A 24,313-nucleotide genomic window follows, 5' to 3' on the forward strand; every position below is an offset into this window, starting at 1 on the left:
GGACTAGATGACCCTTGTGGTCCCTTCCAGCTCTACAATTTGATGGTTCTATATCCTAGTTTCAACAGATGAAAGCAGTGTGTTCCTTCCTCCCACTAAGAAGTGCTAAACGTATGGTCTCTGCTTCTCTGTAAGTGAATGCAAGGGGGACTTCCCTAGAGAGGTGCAGGTAGTTTTGGCCCCTCTTAACTGGAGTCCAGTTCTAAAGAAGTAATTCCACTCTGGAAACCAGAATTTTCAGTGCTGTCACTGGACATGATGCTCATTTTGAGCCAGGGTGGGGGGAGTGAGGTGGCACGGGAAGGGAACAAGTTGTTGTACAGAGTTAAATGATCTTCAGATAAATAAGTGCACGCCTTTATTTGAGGTTTTAGGAACTACCATGGGTTTACTTATTAAATGCCCCAAATTAAAATCTTTAAGGATATTCTGACTTCAACAGGACTAGGCAGTCTTAATTCCAAGGAGCCTGGCTTAACTGTTTTATAGAGCAGGCTGTACACCAGTCATTTAAAGTATGACTTCAAAAATACACAGCTGGAGCTGCTATAGGCATCTCTGGTTTATTTCGAGAAATTCATTGCAGGGCTTGTCAAGAATGCCAGGCTGAGTGGAAAGATTACCGAGGTGCAGAAGGGGGGGGGGGAACATTCTTGTTTTTATTTTAACAGCAGGCAATACAAGGCTGATCTCATGGTTAAAAGAGGAATTTGCTAATCCAGGATCAGTGAAGCAGAATATTTTCATTTCGTGGAATGGAGAAGAGGGATTTGCTTGTCAGGTGTTTCTCCAGAAACATTTGCTTGTGAGAGCGCAGGGCGGCAGGAAAGTCCCCGACATTATTTTTGGGAGAAGGCGGTCCCCTGAAGGTTGCTGGCATCTGTTCTGATGGGTTGCTCTGGAGATTTACCTGCCGTTGCTTTGCCAGATGAGGAGGCTGTGTAGCTAAGCACAGCACTATTTTTTGGCAACAAGAGCTGCACCATGAGGGGGGGAAACCACCAACAAAAATAGAAAAAGCAACTGCTGAACAAATGGATACATTTTCTAATTTTACAGATACCTAAAGATCTTCCCTCAACCGGCTTACACATAATGTGTATACATAAATACATGTATTTATGTATGTATCGTGCATGCATGCATGCATGTATGTATTCACACATTGCTTCTACAGTAGCAAACGGCACTTCTATGCCTTCTCATGAGGCCAAATACTGAGACCTTCTGTCCATAACTATTGAATCAGCTACTTTAAATACCGTATTGGCCTGAATATAAGCCACACTTTTTTTTTCCAAATTCCAACCATGAAAAGTTAAAGTGCAGCTTATATTTGTGACTTTATGGCTCCCCCCCCCCCAGGAAGCAGCCCAGGAGTGTGGGGCAATGGCGCCTAGTCTGCCCGCCGCTCCCAAGCCTCACCTGAGCTGCCAGAAAGAAGAGGGAAGGGGGGAAAGGCTGCCAGCAAAGCGGCGTGGCTCGCCCCCCCCCCCCGGAAGTAGCCTGGGTACTGTATTGTCTTTTTTTCTACCCCACCCCTTCAATTCTAAAGGTGTGGCTTATTTGTGGGTGTGGCTTATATTAGGGCCAATACGGTATTGGATCTCCTCCTGCCCCTGCATATTGATTGCACCTGTGATAAAACTGCCTCCAATAATTCAGCATGAAGCTGCACCACTGCAGTTGTGAATCCATGCATTCATTAACAACATGAAAAGTCTCTACACCGTGTCTTCCCATAGGCACCAGTCCCCTTGTGTGAACTGCAGCCCTTAAAGGGCTGAAGACAGGTATTTCTTTGATAATCCCTGGCCTTTGGCCTGTGTGCTTCCTGTGCCATTGGACAGGCAAGGTAGATTAGTTCCTCAGGGCCAGAGGAAGGTGTCCATGAGGGTCTCAGTTCTATGGGATCTGGTTTAGGGTGTTCTTGCCCACCAGCAGCTGATTTAGTGGCGTCCTGGTCACCAGCATAGGCTCAGAGCCTGAGTCCCTAGCTAGTGACTTCGCAGCATCAGATTGCTGATAGAGTCTGGGGTCATGACAGAATCCAGAGGTCCCAGGAAAAGATCATCATTATTAGCCAGTAATAGATCTCCCCTGCATAAATCCATCTAACCATGGGTCTAAGTTGCGCAGACTCATACCATGTCCAGCCAAGGAATTAACAGAATCTGGCCTATAATGTAGCAAGGAGGAGCAATTACCTTCCCCAAAAAGCATCCACACACATCTCTTTAGGGAGATCTGCCTCACATGTTGAGGAGCCATGTATAGACCAAGTTGTTAGCACTCTCTCATACCAAGTTAACAAGAGTTCAAAACACTCCACTTATCAAATAACTATATTCTGTCAGGGTATCACCTAACTAATGGATTAAAAAAAAATTCCTTTGATATTAGACTTTTTAAAAAATTCTCTAATATCTTCAGTGAATACATTGAATTCAAATACTGCTTGCAAGTTCTTATTGGATAATTAAACCTTCATTTCCTCGTCGCTATGGACAAGAAGAAATTGCTAATTTAAGCCTTTTTCCAAAAAGATAACAGTTTGCACTAATGTGCCCAGGCAATGCTCCTTGCAAATGGGAGAAACTTAAAAGGTCAAATTCCATTGTAACTTCAAAAGGAAACACACATATACCTAGTAGCAAATCACAACCTTTACATTGCAAACTAGCTGATCTCTTCCAAAGTTCTCATTCAGCCTTTACAAAGTACAATGTGTGGTTTTTTTTAAAAAAAAAATAGTTGTTGGGTAACTAATAATCATGTTACCACCCAATCTCTTTGCACATTAAGCTGCCAAAATGATCCTTTCCAACTCTATCATCCTATGTAGGTGGTGTTGGTTGCAGTTGTGTACTTGTAATGGAGAATGTTGTTTTCAATTGCACACGTGGCATGAGTCTATTCAAGTCACGAGGCTTGGTTTCCAAACCCTTGATCGCCTCCTCTGCACATATTCCAGCTTGTCAATGTAGTTCCTAAATTGTGGTGCCCAGAATTGGACACGGTATTCCAGGTGTGATCTGACCAAGGCAACTGATGAGTTATATCTTCAAAATGGATCATGGAAATGAGACAAGGATGGTGTTATCGGGGGGGGGGGGGGGCTCAAGGGGGCTGAGCTCTGGGACTTTTGTCATGGGTCCTATATGTCTTGACCCTTTTCTTCCACTTTTTAAATCCATTTTTTAAAACCCCTTTGCTTTCAGGGCATGCTGCCAAGCTCAGTCACTCAAGCTTGTGTCATTGGCTTGTTCCTCAAGCATTTTAAGACCCTAGCAACGCCACTTTAATAAGTACCTAGGTATGCCTCCTAGACCAAGCAACTTTCACAAGCAGCAAACCACACGGCACACCAGAGACATTACTAGAAATGTGTGCCAATTCCTGCATGTAGCCACAGTGGAGAATTATTTGAATCAATGGTGATTCAGAAGGAAGGAATGCTACATAATCAATCACTATACATAAGTGCCTTGAAAAGCTATGATGTGGATGGCAGGGACCTACCGGATTTCATATTATTATTCTGCATTAACACAACAGTCATTTGCCTTTGTTTACCCCACAGGAAATTTTCTCCTCTGTCTGTCATAAATTACAGAAGATCGACTAAGCTTGGCTTTTTCTTTTTGGAGGGTGGGACAAGTAGGAAGATTGATTCTCCCCCCATTTTGAATACAGCATACACCTTCTGCCATTAAAGGCCTTTCTAAGCTACGTGTCAGAAAAATGGTGCTACAGGCATCTGCAGAAGGAATGAACACTGTGGTTCTCAGAGACGAAGAACAAGCTTTCCAAATAGCACCTATGATTCTAAAGTCTGTGCGTTAGTCATCAGTCAAAAATGTTCTCACGACAAATCACACAGTTGTTTCCCCCTCCTAAAGTTATTGAAATACAAACATAGGAAATGGTGCTTTTTATGTCTGGTATACATGGAACTAAAAATGGGATTCCCCTTCTTTCAGAAGAAAATGGCAGTTCTTGAAATGCATATTGGAAGTTACATAAAGATGTTTTTGAGGGATGGTTAATGTCTGCTGTTTGTCTTCTTGACAGTTAACCCATTTTGTTTTCTAGCAGAAAGAGAGTAATTCAAAACAATCCTTGATTTATCCTGCTACGCTAAAAAGGGAAAAAAAGATACTTCCAAAACAGTGGTGTAATTTGAACTGTGCCTGTCCAAATGACACCTACCATGGCTTGTAGGTTAATGAGTGGGGCAACTTGATGGTCCCACAAGTCTCCAGTCCTGAAAGCGCTGCACTGATACCACTGAGTTGCTGGACCCAAAAGAAGTGAAGTTACCGGGAACCAGGCAGGGGGCCTTCTGGGTGGTGGTGCCCTCCCTATGGAACGCCCTCCCATCAGATGCCAAACAGATAATCAACTACAGAACTTTCCAAAGGCATCTGAAGGTAGCCCTGTATCAGGAAGTTTTTAATGTTTGATGTTTTGCTGTGTTTTTATTATGTTTGAAACCACCCAGAGTGGCTGGAGTGACCCAGTCTGATGAGCATAATTAATTTAGTAGTAGTAGTAGTTTGGGATTCAAATATTGAGTACTTCTCCTCTAATTTCGCCTTAAGTGTTTCCTTATTTATCTCAGTTTTGTTAAAAGCACTGCATCTCATTGTCTATTTTTGTTGCAACCATGGTTACAGTGTTTGATCATGAGAGGAAAAGATATTTGCATTGTTTGCATGGGCCAATATTTGGCCTGTTTTCTCACACTGAACAGTTTTAAGGTGAACTCCCTGGATATTAACCTAGTGAATGGATTTAAACATTAAAGAGAAATGTCTAGACACCTCCTGCCACTCTGATTTGGCCTTGCTTCCTTCCAATTTGTTTTAAATTCTTTTATAAATTCTCTTTTTAGTTTATTATTTGAATACATTTTTAATCTGACAGTAATCTTATTTTTAGTAATGCTTTTTGTAGCCCTTAGTATTAACATGTAATTGGGGGGAAAGTTCCTCCTGATTATTAATAACTTTCTGGTTTGATCTATTAGTAATAAGGACTGAAAAAGGTACCACATTTCTCTTTTTTTAAAAAAATAAAATTGCTCTATTCCCCCATACAAAATCCAGCCCTGTCATTTTGTAAGGATGTAAATGAAAAGAAACTACTTATAGAAGGTTGTTGGTGTCCAGTGAATTATAAAGAATACTTTAATTTTGTAGGGTTCTTGGGTGATTTCAGGTAATTCCCCAGACTTTAAAAAATGTGCCTTTGTAATCAAGGGAGCCAAAGACCTTATTGAAAATAACAAGGACTGTTCACATCTGTGAATTTATAGGACCCTGACACGTGCCTAACTCTGCCTGGTCTAAAAAATAGATGGGTGCTCTTCAACTGTGGTGCACACATTATGAAATTCCCTCCTGAAGGAAGCATGGCAAGACTGCTCTGTTGGATTAAAAAAAAAATTCCAGTTCTTTCAAACCTTCTCCTTTCTTAAGTCTGTGAAACTCAAGGTCACCATTCTGTATTGGAAGCTATGGATCCCCCCCCCATGCTGACATTCACTCTATTTACCATAGGGGTGCCATCTATGTGGGGCCGTGGGGGGCCGTGCCCCCAAACAAAATGTTCAGTGAAGGGGCCGGGGGCCCCCAAAGTTCTGCAGTGTCCCAACTGCAGGGCACCTACACAACACCTCCACACACGCTGCAATGTCAAACATGCATGCCATGGGGCATGTGCACACAGCATTCTGATTTCTGATTCTGATTCCTCAGTTGCGGGGGCAAGGCAGTGCTTCTGCTATTTACAGGAATAAACTGGTCTACTGGTTAATGGATTTTATGTGGGGCAAACCTTACTAGCATAGGTCCAAACACCATTAACAGAACTCAAAATCACTGGGGTGGTTTCCGATACATCTTTCTTTGGGACTTCCTTCAGCTAAATTATAATTTGGTTAACTTGATAAGGAGTTGAGTTCATTTCTGGCGTAGTTTCAGAAATTCTTATATGTGTGCATATGGATGGTGTGTTTTCGTCTCAGTGTCATGGATACCTTCTTCATTCTGTGTTGGCTGAAGATCCCCAAATCTTTGGGTTCCTGTTTTCTTGGAAATGTTTCAGACAAAAAGACTCAGTGACCGAGGCCACCAGATGGCTGCATTGTTGTGGCAGACTTTCTGAGAAATGGTCTGTGCAGCTAAGCATCTCTCCTCTAGAGCATACAGATGGTATTTTAGCAAAGTGACATTTTTGGCATAGTATAATCACCTGCTTCTGTCTATTCTTCCAGCACACAAGGCTGTAATAATACAATTAAGGCTGGAATCAAACCGTGTTTTTTTTAAGAGAATTGGGAGTGGTTTGAGAGAGATATTCCACTTACTATGGTTTTCTACTATCCTGTTGCCTCTGATCAAACAAGCATTGCAAGTTTTTGAAATTATGATCCAAACCTACAAAACTGTTTGCCAGGGCAAAAGTGGTATGAGTTTACTCCTCTTTTCTACATTACCTTCAACTCACAGGACTGAAAATCTGTCTCCAGCCTTGTTGTTGCTGCTGCTTCTAATTTTTTATTCTCATTTTACAGCTGTGTTACATAATCAAAATCAACAACAATAACATCACAGCACCCCACTCTGGAGATATCTTCACCCTTGCAATAGCAATTCCCACACAATAATGGTCAACCTTTCTATAAATAGGAATATATATGAAAACCGGTTATCATGAAGTCCGTATGCTAGTATCATCCCTAGGGACTGGTTTCCACTTTCAGATGTGGAATCAAGCTTCACTAGTCTCTAGCAAAAGAGTCCTTATGTTTTATTCCTCTTACCTGTTGTAACTTGTATGTAAGCTTTTCAGTGAGGTCTATACATCTTACTCTTCTATACTTAGTTTTTAAAATACCCTTTTTAAGGTCCTGCCAGAAGTTGGTGATGACCATACTGGACCCTAAACCCCTTCAGCGCAATCTCATTATTTAGCAACCAGGCATAGAGCACTATTTTAAAGGCTTTCTTCCCATCTGCAAGGCTTAGACAGACCAACAGCCCACACTGCCTAACAGGGTTTGAATGGGGTGTAACTTTTCAGCAGCTTACAGGAGTGCCAGCTTGGCCTTGGGACCGTGGGTGCCCGGGCCTGTGGGTGCCATGCAGTATGCATGGCCTTGGTACTGAAATTTGTGGGTGCCCGGCTCCTCCATGGGGAATTTTGTGGGTGCTCGGGCATCCAGGGCCCCAGAGAGTTGGCACCTATGGCATCTTAACTGACACTAGCTTGCTTTATGTTCGGTTCTTGTGCATTGTGCATCACTTGCTTAATATATCAAAGTCTGTAGCATTCAAGCCAAGCATTGTTGGACTTGACTATCCCATCAGCCACCTTAATCTCACTCAACAGTCCTCACAACATGTCAAAGCAGAGTTTTCTCTGTACATCTCCCACAAACTCTTTATTTCAGCCACTGTCCCCTTGCTAGGCCTGTTTCCTCCTCACCTGTCTACTCTTGGAAGGAGCACTGAGGTTACCATCCATCGGTGTGAAGGATGTCAGCTGTTCTAGCCTCATTTTAAGTCCAGGAGACTTTAAGCCCTGTGTGTGGCTGCCTAGCGGAGTCAAAGCATTAGAGGTCAAGTTGGAAGTTACCTTGTCATGACTGCGCGCTTGACAGGCAGTCCGTTTGACCACTTGCGAGCATTCCTACTAAAAGCAACACAATCCAGCCACTAGCTAACTTCGCGGTTCCAGCATGTGAGAAGGAGAATTTCACATCAGGCATCAGGAGGAGCATATGAGCGCCCCAGGGCTAAAAGCAACACAGGCTGCAGAGTCCATTGGCACATCCACTGTTTCCACTGTTTTTCATAAGCCTTTGAAGCAGAGTAATATTTCATATTTTTTAAAAAATAATATTTATTAGCAGTTTAAAGATTACAAAAGAGAAGAAAAAAAATTAAACAATACAATACAATACAAAAACAAAAACAAAAACACCACACAACCCAAACCCTAAAACATTGAATGAACCAAACCAAACAAAAACAATTAAAAACACATCCATTAATTTCGAAATCATAACTTTCGTTCACTTGTTTCAACGACCTCCTCACACCTCCATTTGTATTCCACTTCAATTAACTGTTTCAGCAATTCCTTTCCATCTTTCTCTGTTTTCTGTCCTGTAATTTATCTTAACATATTCTAACCTTGTTTTTTCCCTTTAATACATTTACAATCTGTCTGTACCTAATTCCTTATAACATTTCTGCTAAAGCCATATGACTTCATTCCATCATTTTTCTAGCATTCATTAATTTTACAATATTTCTGTAAATAATCTTTAAACTTTTTCCAATCTTCTTCCACCGACAAAGCAGAGTAATATTTCAAACTCCCACTCTCAGTCCAAAGGTGTGCTAGACTAACACCAGTGGACACCCAGCCCAACAACATTGGGGGTGTGGTCTTTCAAAAACGTCAAGAGCTTGCAAAAGGATGAAAACCTCAGTTTAAATCTCTTGCAGTCCAAACTTCCAATAGCGCTGGGCTGTGTGTCTACCAACTCAAGCTTCACTTGCTGGTGCCCTGTTGCTGAAGCAACAGTTCCCTTGCTGCCCTGTACCTTCCCACTCCATTGCTACATAATTCTTCCCCATTCTTGGTTGCGCTCTGCTTTTTCCTGTGCCTGTTTTTGGAGATCTGACTCAAAGCATTAATTAGCCTCTCTGGCTTGAGGCACACACTTCATCCCGTGCTCTGGGTGCTGTATGTAGTACTACCCCCATACTTTTGCCCAGTAAAAAAAAAGCAAGAGGAGTAGGTCTTAAGTCTACTCTGGTTCAAGCACATATATTGGTGGGATGTGGGTTTAAATCATATTCCCATTGACAGTGTGATGCCATGCAAGCTTCAGCCATCTTACCATTAGCTGGCTTGGAGCCAAGAGCAATAATGGTCAGCTTCAAAATTTATAGCATGGTTTAGAGTAATCATCTGCACTCTGTTAGATGTGGCGGTTTCGAGAGCATAACGCAGAGAGGAAATAGCCATTGTTTGTCAGCTCTAATCACTTTGCAATATTTTCTTCTAGCCTCTCTCGCATGGACGGAGAGCCCTATAATTGTCGCAGAACTAATTGAGTAAGGGGTGTAGCAGTCTTCAGCATGTGAGCTACGTGGTCCATGAGAGTCGATGTAGTATAAATGGTTAGATCGTCGACTTGTGACCAAGGAGACCAGAGTTCAAATCCCCACTCAGCCATGAAGCTCCCCAAGTGACCTAGGACCAGTCAGTCAGTCACAGTCTCTAAGCCTAGGTTGTTGTGGGGATTAAATGAGGAAAGGGGGGGGGGGACATGTGTGCCATCTTGAGCCCCTTAGAGTAAAAGGTTGGCTATAAACAAACAAAAAAACAAACAAATGAGGTAATACTGAGGTAAATGAACTGACTAAATAAATAAATAGGAAATGCTGAGGTAAATGGACTGACTAAATACACAAATGAGGTAATACTGAGGTAAATGAACTGACGAAAGAAAGAAAGAAAGAAAGAAAGAAAGAAAGAAAGAAAGAAAGAAAGAGGGAGGTAATACCTGAGGTAAATGGAATGTCTAATGACCTGCATAAGGCCCAAACTGGATTGAATGTTAAAGACACTCTTTGTCTCTCTGGTTTTCTCCTCTTCTTTTCAAATAGCAGGGGTGGGGATATAGGAAGCAGAATTGAGATTTCTTTCTTTCTTTTGTTTTTTTAACTTATATACCACTTTTAGGGGAAGAGCAGGGATGCCTCCCAAAGTCCGTATTTATAAACTGTGTATGTACTAATACGCGTAAAATAGAATGCTAAAAGCCATTGAAAATGCGTAGACATAGATTTCATTCAAACCAATATTACAATAATATGACAGCAATGATTCATCAAAGCAGTAATGACCATATCAACATCTAAAGCCCAGTTAGTAATTTAGCCCATAAAGGCTATTGTAAAAAGATGGGTCTGTAAGGACCATTTGAAAATGCTGAGGGATAGTGCTTGCCGGATCTCACTCAGAATAGAATTCCAGAACTTTGGGGCCACTGCTGAGAAGACCCATTTTTTGCTTCCATCAGCCCATGGCAATAGGGCAGACATGTCCAACACGTCGATTGCGAGATCCTGCGATGAATTTTGGTCAGTCGCCACCCGCCCTCCGCTGGAGACGTTGGGGCTGTTTTGACGCTGCGCGTGCCCACTCCTACCCCGTTGGTGTGTGCCCGCCCGCCCTGCATCCACCCCTGCCATGTTGGGGGAAGCAGCCAGCGCCCACCCACTCTGCACCCACCCCTGGGTGCCAGTTTTTATATTGCATTGTGGATCATAGTCAACTTCAAGTCGGACATGCCTGCAGTAAGGGAAACTGTGACCTCATGAGCACATGAGGATAGTCACCCTTTCACTCTTGTCATATCCTTCCACAATACCCCTTGTAAATGGCAGCCTTCTGGAGGGAGATTTTTCAGCAGGAAAGCTGTGCGGGTAGGGGGACGAATTAAACCCCATTTGCCCAGGTCATGGTCCTATTCAGATCACACACCCCTCCACACACACAACTGTTATTTTAAAATGCACACATATGAAAGAGACAAGCATGTTTTTAATCTGGTTTAGCTCTCAGCCTCCTATGTCCGTTTGAACTTCAGCTGTAGACATTGCTGTCAACATATATGGAATGCTGATCATGCAATCATTCCTGCCACTATTACACAAAATAATATCTTTTGTTTCAGCCATTTTATTTGCTGAGAGGTGTTTTTATTTATGCTCCTTTTGGCACGAGAATCCATCAATATATCTGCGCTATGTTTCTCCCCATTGTCCCTTGTGTGGCGCTCCAGTGTATTTACTGTGTTTCATTACCCGAAAGCCTCAGGCTGTGGCTGAGTATGTTGTGACGCTAAGATCAATTAAAGCTTAATGAAAGGAGAAAGAGGCTGTGTGATTGCAGACCGGATGGAGTTGTCAGAAGGTGCAGTTTGGGTAAATAATGTCCTCCTTACTCAGTGTTAATCCTTAGCATTTGTTGACCTAGCAGAACTGCAGGCTCAAGAGTTTTTCTGGCTGGGTATTTCGGCTCTTGACAGTGTTTCAAACTGCGTTCTCTGCAGTAGTGGCTTTCAACGTTTCCAGGTAAAGGATCCACTGATTGGTGCAGCCTTTAACCACCTAAGTGGCGCATAGCTCTTTCCTTTTTTTTAAAGCTGCCTGTTTTTGTCCTCTTTAAGGACGTTCTGCATGTGGCAGTAGTGTTTGTTTGTTTGTTTGTTTGTTTGTTTGTTTGATACCTGCCCTTCGCCCTAAGGTCCCAGGGTGGGTAATAAATATCCCTCCCACCCCAAGAAACCCATACAGAAATTTAATACAGAACCACACTGCGTAATACAACTGTGTGGTACCAGTCTAAATACATTACCAAGCGCATGCTTGTTGATTTTTTAAAAAGTCAATCGACTTGTGTGATTGGACATTTATTTTAGGATTCAGGCAGGGCAGCTGTGTTACAACAAACAGAAAAAAGAGCCTTGTAGCACAGTTAAGACAAACAGATTTATCGTGGCCTAAGCTTACGTTCAATGACCTTTTAGCCCTACTGTTTAGCTTCCCCAGTCCCCCCTCCCATTAGGGGTGTGTGTGTGTGTGTGTACGCGCTCACACACACAGAGAGAGACACACACACACACTGAGAATAAGACTCATACATCAAATGCAGGAGAGAGCCTTGTGGCACCATAAAGTCTAACAGATTTATCGTGGCATAAGCTTTGTGGACCAGAGACCACTTCATCACATGCATGAAGGGTTATTTTTGATTTACCTGCCACCATCAATGTACATGGTGTTTTACAGAGTAAAATAATACTCACTCTCCTTGTACGAACTCTTGTCTCCTTTGAATGTGTGTTTTTGTGCCCTGGGGAATGTGTGTGTCCCCTTGTGCCCTGGGGAATGTGGATTGGTTCACTTGCTTGAGTTAAATCATTGATTTAATCATCAGTGGGAATTTTACATATGCCTCTTTGGCTGCTAGGGTTTTCTTCACCTCCTCCTCTTCCTGACCCCCCTTCTTCTTTTTAGATATTTCACAGCAGGCAGAAGATCCCAAGGCGCAGTCGCAATCCCCCCCCCCCCCCGATGATTTTAAAATTGACTTCCCTCTGGCACCTCAGCAGAGGGGCACATAACCACTGGTACAAGGTTTCAAGATGGGAAAGAATGTTAAAAGTTGAAAAGCATGATAGTTGTACCTTTGAGATACAAGTGGGGCTACAAAACAAATTTTGCTGGTTTCTCTTCCTTGTAAGTGAATTACGCATTATGCTCCATCCCTTGTATTGGCATATGTAATTAACAACAAGACAAGAAAAAGCAGGAAGTAACTGCGAGGGCGTGCTCTTTCTCTATATTTTTTTTATTTGACGTATAACTCTCCAACATCTGGTTTTTGTTTCCTAGGACAAAAAGGACCAGCCATTGTTACGAGATCACTTACCGCCACTTGGAAAAGACCTTGACTCAGAAGGAAGTAAGCTGCATCCATAAATCCATAGAGGAATCAGCTGTACAGAAATTAGGAGTAGAGGGAAGATTTTGAGCTTTGAATTCTTCAGTTTTCTTTTATCGCTGCCCTGACCACACCCCCTTCTGTTTGAAAGAAGTTTCTGTCATGTGGAAGCTTTTGGCAATGGTGGTATTTTCAGGTAATAAAAGGTGAACAACATAACAGTTCCTGAAAATATCAGTGAATCGCTTGTTGGGTAATTTGTTCATTGTTAATCAGTTCTTGTGGTCGTGTGTTATTAAACTCCAGAACGTGTGTGCTATTTCTGCATTGACAGGATGTTCCATGCACTTGCGATAGAACCTCAGGCTATCTACAGACAACTATAGGTCGCTTGTGAACTGTACATTACAAGCTAGACTGCCAACAAAATGAAGGTTCTCCCTCCATTTTTTGCAACGGAGAAAAAGATGCTTAATGGGCATGGTAAAGGGACCCTTGACCATTAGGTCCAGTCACAGACAACTCTGGGGTTTCAGCGCTCATCTCGCTTTATTGGCTGAGGTAGCCGGCGTACAGCTTCTGGGTCATGTGGCCAGGATGACTAAGCTGCTTCTGGCAAACCAGAGCAGCACACGGAAACTCCATTTACCTTCCTGCAGGAGGGCTACCTATTTATCTACTTGCACTTTGACGTGCTTTCGAACTGCTAGGTTGGCAGGAGCTGGGACCGAGCAACTGGAGCTCACCCCGTTTCAGGGATTCAAACCACTGACCTTCTGATTGGCAAGCTCTAGGCTCTGTGGTTTAACCCACAGCGCCACCCGCGTCCCTAATGGGCATGGTGCTGAGCCCTTTTTGCAGTTTTAACCCTTAAGGCTGCATTCCTATGCACTCCTTCCGAGAGTAAGCCCTATTGAACCCAGTGGATTTTACTTCATAGTGAACATGCATGAGATAAATTGGCGATGGAGGAAATTGCCTGCAAACTAATTAGGTTGCGGCCTGAGCCTTACACAATGGTTTGCTGGGATACAAAACAAGCCCACGGCTTAATTTGGTTTATCTGGCTTTCTTTGTAAAGCTGCTGCGAAGGGAAGCAGTTGTGAATTACCTCAGCCACAAATTGCTTTGCAATTGCACCACTTCAGACTCCAGCGAATTCTACCGTAAACTAACATTCCCAGTACAGTAACATTAATCTGAAAAGAGCCAGGTACGGAGTACCACAATCAAGACTTCTTTTATCTCACTGAGTCATTTAGCCGCCGCTGAAAGACACAGCATTTGTTTTTGTGGGGGTTTTTTACCTCAGTTCTTTCTTCGCTGTCTGGTGACTCTATCTCTCCTTGGTACTGGCACATTTGTCTGCCTCCTCCACTGTTGTATTGAATATTACCAAATTAATTCTCTTAGCAAGAGAGCCATGGCAGACATTTTGGCCAGCTATGCCTGCAATATGAAGCCAAAGCACAGGTACTTCTCTTCGTTGGTAGATCACAGCAACATTGGGCAGCCTATGCCCCCTAAACTAATAATAATAATAATAATTTATTATTTATACCCCGCCCATCTGGCTGGGCCTCCCCAGCCACTCTGGGCGGCTTCCATAAAAACCAAAAATACAGTAAAATATCACACGTTAAAAACTTCCCTAAACAGGGCTGCCTTAAGATGTCTTCTGAATGTCAGGTAGTTGTTTATCGCTTTGACATCTGCTGGAAGGGCGTTCCACAGGGCGGGCGCCACTACCGAGAAGGCCCTCTGCCTGGTTCCCTGTAGCTTTGCTTCTCGCAATGCGGGAACCGCCAGAAGGCCCTCGGCGCTGGACCTCAGTGTCTGGGCTGAATGATGGGGGTGGAGACGCTCCTTCAGGTATACTGGACCAAGGCCGTTTAGGGCTTTAAAGGTCAGCACCAACACTTTGAATTGTGCTCGGAAACGTACTGGGAGCCAATGTAGGTCAGTGAAAAATACCAACGCCGTTGCCAGTTTTGAAGTAAGATTCCAACTGCCAGCCTAGTCAACTTCTTTAGATTGAAAACGGGGCAGGGGCAAGGGCTGGTCTTGTCCTGGCCTCACACAGCAAAAAAATACTGGGTTGGCACGTAAGGGGGCAAGGAACCTCAGGCCAGAGATCAAATGTGTCTCCCCAGGCCTCTTTATCCAGCTTTCAGTACTCTTCATTATTTCATGCCCCCTTCTTGGGCCACACCTTCTCTCCACAGGCTGCACCCTACACTGGCCCTGATCCACAAACGCCTCAAATGATTTCTTGTGGCTGGAATGTGTCATGTAACTGTGATAATGCCTCTTGCTTGCAACAGGTGAAGGCTGGAGAGGTGTGTGAGGATGAAGGGTTGCTGACTTTTGCATGGCTGAAAAGAAGCTTGCTATACAAGGTTAAGGTGCTGCGTTATTATTATTATTACTACTATTACTACTAGTAATAGTACTATTATTATTATTATTATTAGTAGTAGTAGTAGTAGTAGTACTATTACTACTAGTAGTACTATTACTAGCACTAGTACTATTGTTGTTTTATTACCCTGCCCATCCGACTGGGTTGCCACAGCCACTCTGGGCAGCTTCCAACATATATAAAAACATAATACGACATTACACATTAAGAAGCTTCGCTATACAGGGCTGCCTTCAGATGTCTTGTTTAATAGTTACTTACCTCCTTGACATCTGATGGGAGGGCGTTCCACAGGGTGGGTGCCACTACCACAAAGGCCCTCTTTCCCCCAATTTTGCCTCTGACCCCCTCACCTATTACTGGTACACGGCCCCCAGAAATCTGTCCTCTAGGGTCCGCAACCATGGACTTGCGAAGGTTCCCAACACCTAACTCTCCATGACGGCCGTAGTCCCTGACCCATATGGTAAATGCTAAGTATTTACCATGTGAATAAATACTGGCAGAGATGGACCACCAACTTGGATGGCTTTAGAAGAGGGTTGGACAGATTCATGGAGGGGAAGGCTCTCGATGGCTACTAGCCATAATGGCTGTGATCAGTAATGCTTCTGAATACCAGTTGTTGGAAGAAGAGTTTGGATTTGATATCCCGCCTTTCACTCCCTTAAAGGAGTCTCAAAGCGGCTAACATTCTCCTTTCCCTTCCTCCCCCACAACAAACACTCTGTGAGGTGAGTGGGGCTGAGAGACTTCAGAGAAGTGTGACTGGCCCAAGGTCACCCAGCAGCTGCATGTGGAGGAGTGGAGACGCGAACCCGGTTCCCCAGATTACGAGACTACCGCTCTTAACCACTACACCACACCGGCTCTCACTGGAAGCCACGAAAGGGTAGGGTGCTCTTGTGCTTGGGTCCAGTTTGTGGGTTTCCCACAGGCACCTGGTTAGCCACTGTGAGAACAGGATACTGGACTAGATTGGGCCCTTGGCCTGATCCTGCAGGCTCTTCTTATGTACATTAGAGAGGGGGGCAGCACATTGGTTGGTGGAGATGCTTTGAACACAGTCATGCTTCAGTCCTCTCCTCCTTCCCACCACCAGTCATCTCTGTTATGTGGAGGTGCAGTAAATGGACCATTGGCCTGCACTGGTGTTTCTCTCTTAATTTGCTGAAAGGGGAAAAAACGCAGAGAGAACGGGTGGCGAGACGTGTTCCTCGCAGCCCACACTGAAAAAAGTAACCTCTGCCTCCCTCCGTAAGTGTAGCTAGACGTGATTTAAAGCTGCATCATGCGGCTTTGATAAATGATAAATAATTAGCTGGCTCGGCTGGAACATTTCATTCTTAATTATCGTGGTTATATATTATTAATAAAGGTGTTTACTTGTCATCATGCCAAGCCATTTGTCAGGGGACAGCAGAGAAAGGCAGAATAATTCAGAATTACAATTAGCAGCCCGACATTAAGGAACGCTGCTACTCTGAAAACACACATGCTTATCTAATGAGGCAGGGCCGCAAGAGCTCCGGAGACTTGCACGGCGGTGACCACACCAGACAGAGTATGTGCCTTCCTTAGGATGCAGAGAAGCATGAGGAATCAGAAATGTGTGGAATCCTTGAGGGGGGAAGTGACTCCTTTCTTTTATATTTGGAACTCTTTCGACTTCCCTCTGACATTTTGTGCTAAGAGATGCATCTGCAGCCCTGGCACTGCTTGCGAATAACAGGACTTACTAACTGCCTCCCCCATAGACTCACCCTTTCTGCAGAAAGAGTTTCTCAGCCTTTCTTCTGTTTGAGACACAGACAGATGGGAGCAAAGCCCTTCCTCGTAATTTATAACCGTCATACGCCTCTAATCCTTTGCTCTCATTCTCCATAAACCTTCCAACAGGAGTTCGAAGGATTCTGGCCTGTCTTCCTTGATAAGAAGCATGGTCTTGCTAAAATCCCCTAGGTAGGCCTTTAAACTTTTTCCCTGAAAAAGTCTCCATTGCCTCACAGGGCACACTAAGCAAAGGTAATGCAGTTTCCGGGAGGGTGTGTGTTAGGGTTTTGATGCTAAGCACCTTATAGCATAAGACTTTTTCCTTCTTATTCTGCCGGTAGATCAGAGTTCTTCATCCTAAACTTCATTATTGTGGCTTATCTTTCTCAAAGAAGGTCCATGTAGGTCCTGATATTACTGTTCCTAATCCGCTCTTTAAGATGAGATGCCCAGGTCTGCAGGGAAGCACAGAGCGGAAACGCACAGAAGGTGAAAATCGCATAATGTCTGTGTGTATCTCAGGCGCAAAGAGACTCATGCACAAAAAATCTTGTTGAAGGTGGCCTTCAGTGACCCAAGGTGTCAGACTTGGCAAGATCACTCTGACAGCTTGTGTGCCTTCAGTGATTCCCACCCCAGTTCCATATATATATATATACACATATATACACACACATATATATATTCTTCTTCTTTGGCGATCACTTGTGGCTGAGTAAGATTGTCTTCCATAAACACGGTTTTAACAATGAGTCCGTAAGTGACTGTGGAGGCCAATTCTGGATCCACACGTCCTTCCTCAGTGGAAACATTGGTTTCTGGGCAGAAGCTGATCACGGTGTGGATTTGCCAAGCGTGCCTTCCTCCTAGCACGTTTCTTCCTTGCGTCCTGAGTTTGAGTGTCTTCAAAGCCCATGACACCTTTGGTAAAGGTTTTACCTTTTCCATATATATGTGAAAGCATTCACAAAGCCATTTCTTCGAGGCGGAAGAGCCACCACCAACAGCATGGAGCAATTCGTATTTGCAAAGTCACATGATAGCATGTTAAAGAGTTGGTGTAGTATAGTGCTGGGTGAGAGACTTTGGGAGCCCCCTGTTCAAATAGGTAAAAGGTAAGGTAAAGGACCCCTGGACGGTTAAGTCCAGTCAAAGGCGACTATGGGGTTGCGGCTCTAATCTTGTTTTCACGCCGAGGGAGCCAACGTTTGTCCACAGACAGTTTTCCAGGTCATGTGGCCAGCATGACTAAACCACTTCTGGTGCAATGGAACACCATGACGGAAACCAGAGCACATGGAAATGCCGTTTACCTTCCCGCCGCTGCAGTACCTATTTATCTATTTGCACTGGTGTGCTTTCGAACTGCTAGGTTGGCAGGAGCTGGGACAGAGCAATGGGAGTTCACTCCGTCGCAGGGATTCAAACCGCTGACCTTCTGATCAGCAAGCCCAAGAGGCTCAGTGGTTTAGATCACAGCGCCACCAGCATCCCATGTTCAAATACTCAGCCAAGAACTCATCCTCAGGCAAGCCAACATCTCTCAGGCTGAATTCCACCATCAATACAATATGGGAGAAATTATGGTGCAAATAGAGTATGTGCAAAGATGCTTGAATGTAGTTTTCCTGTTGTGTGAGAAGACCAAAGGTGAGGATGGTTTTGCAGGACCTCACAGTGCATTAACATTCTCCTACAGAGCCCCTGCCCTCACATAGCCATGTGAGTCATCATTTAAAAGACTGAGCAGGGGAAAATAACAAGGGAACTAATTCTCCGACATGATCTGGTGAGAAGAACCTCACTTTATATAAGGTAGGAAATCAGGCTGGTGATTTCTCTGCTTTCTGCTGAGAAATGTTCGGCCTTGCAATGTCGCTTTGATGAAGGGAGAATTACCTGCCTTGCCAAAAGAGACTAAACACTTCATGATGTTTCCTGCTGTCCGAGGCTCAGGACTCCTGCAAACATTCCCTTTTGAAAAACAGGGCAATTTTGCCTGAAGAACCTCCTTTCTGAGCTCTGGTGCTTTCCCTTCCTAGCTTAAAAGTCTTCATGACATCTGTTTTTAGAATACTTTGGGACACCCACTGGCAGTGGCAGGAAAGGTGCACACAGACACACACGCATTTCTGGGAACAAAAGAGACAGTTTTATAAAAGAAACCCTTATAGCTAGAAATTCCTGAACACTGTACTTTAAAGTGTATTCCAAAAGAGTAGGTTTTTTTTTTATCAACAGGACAAAGGAGCCAGTTATATTTATGTACCCAGTGCGTGCCCTACCCAAGTATCATAAATGTACATAAATGTGTTTTTTGGTACAAACAATTATTCCAAAGTTTGCAGCAGGGATTTGGGGGGGGGGGTGGCATGCAGACCTATAGATGATGTTGAGCTAGACTGGCCAGGCTGGCTGAGGATGATGGGAGTTGAGAGTCCAACAATATCTGGGGGGCTATACGTCCCCTATTCCCAATGTATACACTTTTGGAAACAAACAGAAAGCCTTGTGTACTCCAAATGCAAATTGCATGGTGTCTACTTGTTACAAGTGCAACAGCAGGGACCATTCAGTTCATAACTTAAGGGTTAATTCTGCTAGTGTTAAAGTCAGTTAGCCAAGGGTGTGTGTGGAGGTATTGCTTAGCAACCTGGTGGAGTGGCATGATCTACCCTGAGGTAACGTGGGCTCTGATTGGCTGTGTAGTTCTGAGGGAGCTTTCCTCTATATGTTTGGTTGAATGTCTCCATACTGTGAACACAAGACAAGACAAACTATTTCTCCTCAGATGATACACTGCTTTGTTCAGTTTTCTCAATGAAGTGTTATCAGGGCTTTGACCTTCAGCTGTGTTGTTTTTCTTTTAAATATATATATTTTATTAAAGATTTCTTAGTTTGCAAAAATATGTGCATTGTCTCTTTTTTCAAGCTGCGTTTTCTACAGATCAGTTTCATTTGTTGTGAGACATTAGTGTTACATACAGTGATAGGTTAGGAAGAAAATGGGGAAAGGGGGGGAATGGTGAATGGGGTGGGGTCTGGTGGTGTTATTTAAGTGACTTTGCTAACATTGCTGCTTGTTTGGACTGTACAGAGCCAATCCTGACCTGTAAAGTTGTACTGGAGACAATTGACTCTTGTGTGCACACATAATGCAATCAATACCTGTGCAGCAAAATTTTCTGAGTCAAGGGAGTGGTTTAGTTGTTAGAATTTCAGATCAGACCAGAACTAGGAAGACACAGGTTCAAAGATAATGGCTTTAAAAGCTGGATGGCTTTAAAAAAATTCACAGATAGGTCTATCAGTGGCTACTTGCCACAGTGGTTATGTGAGACAGTATGACTCTGAATGTCAGTAACTGGGAATCACAAGGAAGAGGATGCTAGACTAGATGGGCCTATGACCTGATTGACTGGGAGGCTGATGCTGAGGAAGACATCTTTCCGCAGGGCCTGTAAGACAGAGCTGTTCCACCAGGCCTTTGGGCAGGATTCAGTTTGACTTACCTTCCTTTGTACAAAACAAACCCGAAGGAGGCCCCCAACCAGCTCACAAGTCCTTGTATGCTCAGTGGAAACAGTGGTGGAGCTTCAAGTTCCGTGTGTGTGTGTGTGGAGAGCGGGGGGGGGGGCGTGGCTGACGCATGTCCCGGGGGCATGGCACGTGCCCTGGGGGCGTGGCATGCTGTCTGGGGGGCATGGCGCCTGGGGGGGCAGCCACAATGGCACCCCATCGTGTTCCTCCGCCAGTGAGTGGAAACAGTTGGTCCTGGCAAGTATTAAGCACTCTCAAATGAAACCTGATAATGGCCACCTGCCCAGATTTTTACTTGCCTGAATTAATTTTAAGATGTATTTTAATTAATTGATGTCTGTTTTTATGCATATTGTGTTGTTTTTATGATGTTAGCCACTCTGAGCCCAGCCTTGGCCAGGGAGGAGGGTGGGATACAAATGAAATTATTATTATTATTATTATTATTATTATTATTATTATTATTATCTTATTAAAAATAAAACACCCATCCTGAAATTACTGTGGAAATATGGGGTGGCTTTTGCCAGTAATGGCTATACTTGATATTTTCCAGTGCTTTCCCATGTATGTCTCTGAAAGTACTTTCCAAACAGTGGTTTCAGTAAAATTAACCGGAAGTGCTATGTGTTTCCCGAGGGACCAATTATAGCAGGGGGGAAATTACATAAAGCTGCAATTGTATCTGTGGGATAGCAGCTCTTACACCCGGTCAAGCTTGACTCAGTCAGCGAGGCTCTTGGCCCCTGGGCAATACATTCCCTTTTCTCCAAATAACTTTTTGGGGATCTTGAAGCCTTGGAAGACAAGACTTTTGTTTGATGGGAGCAGGTTAGTGCAGTCAGCACTTCTGGTCCCCCGGGTCTTACAATTCCTTTTCAAGAGACTACGTACAAGTCATCCAACGACAACACCCGTAGCACAGGGAAGCATTCTCATTATGTGAGAAATTTGATGGTATTTTTGGAACAAAAATAATTTCAAGGCAGAGAATATTTCTGAGATTATAATATATATATTTTGACTAATCTGTAATTTGCAAACGTTCCAGCTGGACAAAAGCTTTTGACATAACAAGTATTGATAGAAGAAGAAACTAGAGGGAGGGAGGTTTGCTGCCCAAAGTCACACAAACTGAAATTAAAATATAGCTGTGCCATAATTTGATTTTTAAAACAATTGCTGCCATGCTTACCTTAAGAAGCCTATATTCCCACTAGAATTGCATACTCGTGTTTATTTTTAACACTTCCAGCTGAAAGAGATGCCTGGTAATACGTCACTGTGAAGATTGGAACCACAGAAATTTTGGAGTGGGTGGCTTAGGAGACGGCCTTCTCTGTGGTAGCCCCTTAGCTATGGAATTGCCTTTTCCACAGTGTCGTATCTGGCATCCTTGTTGCATAGCTTCTGTTATGTGCTGAAGATATACAGTGGTACCTCGGGTTAAGAACTTAATTCGTTCTGGAGGTCCATTCTTAACCTGAAACTGTTCTTAACCTGAAGCATCACTTTAGCTAATGGGGCCTCCTGCTGCCACTGCACCGCCACCGCGCGATTTCTGTTCTCATCCTGAAGCAAAGTTCTTAACCCAAGGTACTATTTCTGGGTTAGCGGAGTCTGTAACCTGAAGCGTATGTAACCTGAGGTACCACTGTACCTGTTTTCCCTGCTCCTTGACACCTGACACACATATATTTTAGGACCTGCCCTAGTCACCTGATTGTACATTAAACTCGAATATAGAATTTTTACATTGTTGTAACCCATGCTGGGTTCTTATAATGAAAGGTAAACAGAAACCTAAAGTAGTAGTAGTAATAATGTGTATTGTTATTATCGAAGCAAGTCTGCTTTTCTTTTACTGCTTTGATTTAAGGCAATGCCAAACAAGCTGTAACAGATCATTTCCCCTCTGACGACAATTGTTTTGTGGAAGAACGGAAGCCTATTTAAAGAAATATTTAAGGAAATATTACTGTATGATGAATTCGCAGGCAGAATTTGAACTATGAGCAACAGAAGGAATTAAGAGATTCTTGTATTATTGTTGTGGAATAAGAGAGAGAAGACAGGGTGCAGCAAGGGGGAGAAATAAAAAAACACCATGGAATATGGGATGGGAAGCCAACAAAAGAAAAGAAAAGAAAAGAAAAGAAAAGAAAAGAAAAGAAAAGAAAAGAAAAGAAAAGAAAAGAAAAGAAAAGAAAAAAATGTATTGGGATGTATATGTGAATTTTTTAAAAAAATTAATAAAATATAAGTGGGGGGAGGAAAACAGATCATTTCCCCTCAAAAACCTAGGACCTTTTCGATTTTCCAGTAGTCAGCAGCCAAGGAGGGAGGTTTCAAGGCCTTTATGACTGTTCTGATCTCCACAGTTGTAGACATCCATGCCAAATGAGGACAAAAGGGCTCGTTGGCAGCATATTTGCAGCTCTCTATCCGTCCACAGGTACATTTTCTGCAAGGGTACCTACCGTGCATGAACAAAATAAACATCAGGAAGCAAGTAATTGCTATCTGCGTGTTAGTATGCTTGGCTTTTCAGGAGATGTGCTGGTCCAACTTGGGAGCTGCTAGGAGTCTTGAAACTACCAGAAGAGGTGAAATAAACATACACAACAAATAGCATTTCCTGCTCCGATAGGTGTAGCTTTGTACATGATTGTGTGGAGAGTTTACTGGGGATCTAGTCACCCGACCTATTCTCTCATGCCATAGGAAAAGACAGTCCGGACTTCCGGAGGCGGCGCGAACGGCAATGGCGATCCTCTTTACTTTGTGAAGAGGAGGCTCTGCAGAAACGGGTCGTACGCTATGGCGAAGCGGAGACCCGCGTCGGAAAACCACAGGCAGAGATAGCCTGTGGCGTGGGACTCGGCGGGCACCATTTGTGCGCCCAGAAACGTCAAAGGAACCCCGTAAGGAGCTCCGGAGCGTGAAAGGGCTAGCGCGGTGCTGTGAGTCAATCGCTCTTCCTGCAGAGACGAAGCCGCGAAGCTGCTGCCGGTGAGCGCTGACCTTTTTTCCTGGGACAATTCGGATATAAACCAACTACTCGTGAGTAGGTGAAGTTAATCGATTTTGAGACTAAATTTGTGGAAATTTGGCACTGAAGCGAGAGATGCAACCAGGAAGTCCGTCTCCCGGTTTTGTATAAAGATTTTAAGCAGAGACTTTTAACTTTCTAATTGCCGTTGAACTATTTCTCTGAATAGCATCTTTCCAAGCATCAAGTGGCTCTAATTTATTATGCTTGTGGACTATACCCTAGTCCACTTGTAAAATGTGAAGCATCTACATGCACACTTTCTTTTTTTATGGATTTATAAATTCTTTGAGAGACAGTGACTGCAGCGGACTGCCAGATTGGTAGAGCTACTAAATTGCCAGAGCTGCCAGTCTGTTGGAACTGTTACAGTGGATTGCTACATGGAGTTGTTACACTAGAAACTTGCACTCTTTGAGACATTGTAAGGAACTGAGGCTTGGCTCTGCAAAAATTAAGAACCTCAGAAGGTCTTTGGAAGTTTGGGGCTGTTAGACATTGTTATTGAACTTTCTAGAGACTTTGAATTTTGGCATATTGCAAATTGTTTTTCCTTTGTGAAGAAACAGCCAGTCTTCCCCTAGTGGATTATTGAAAACTTGCAACGGCTGGGGGGAATTTTCCATCCAAGGGCTTGTGGATTCCCATGGGAACTGTTAATCATAAGACTGACCTTGGCGCCTAGACAGTGGTGGGATGAGTGGGAAGACAAGATCAGCAAAAGCCAAAACACAACAAACTACGATAACTTCACAGCTGCGCAGATCATCGGTTCCTACAGTCTCCGTGACTCCACAGGAAGATTTAGAGCCAGCAAGGCCTGCAGGAATGGCCACAGGTGGAGACACATCAGTAACAGTATTGGATAAAATCCTTGGGAAGATGATCTGTGTAAGCAAGTGAATGAACACTCATCTAAACTAGATCAGAACACTGCTAGTGTAAATAATTTGACACAACAAGTCGGCTTAAATGCACAGGCAATTG

General features: G+C 43.6%; 1 protein-coding gene across 3 annotated transcripts in view; it reads left to right on the forward strand.

Annotated features, from left to right (window-relative positions):
- Positions 1–12,771, forward strand: part of FARS2 (phenylalanyl-tRNA synthetase 2, mitochondrial) — a 208,831-nt gene extending 196,060 nt beyond the window's left edge. For all 3 annotated transcript variants that reach the window (XM_079985031.1, XM_079985034.1, XM_079985032.1), the window contains one exon: positions 12,489–12,771. In XM_079985031.1, coding sequence (XP_079841157.1) covers positions 12,489–12,627 — 139 coding nt within the window. In that variant the 3' untranslated portion in view covers positions 12,628–12,771. The remainder of the gene's footprint in view (positions 1–12,488) is intronic.
- The last annotated feature ends 11,542 nt before the right edge of the window (positions 12,772–24,313 follow it).

This window comes from Podarcis cretensis (assembly GCF_951804945.1).
Source record: "Podarcis cretensis genome assembly, chromosome: 7".
Taxonomy (NCBI): domain Eukaryota; kingdom Metazoa; phylum Chordata; class Lepidosauria; order Squamata; family Lacertidae; genus Podarcis; species Podarcis cretensis.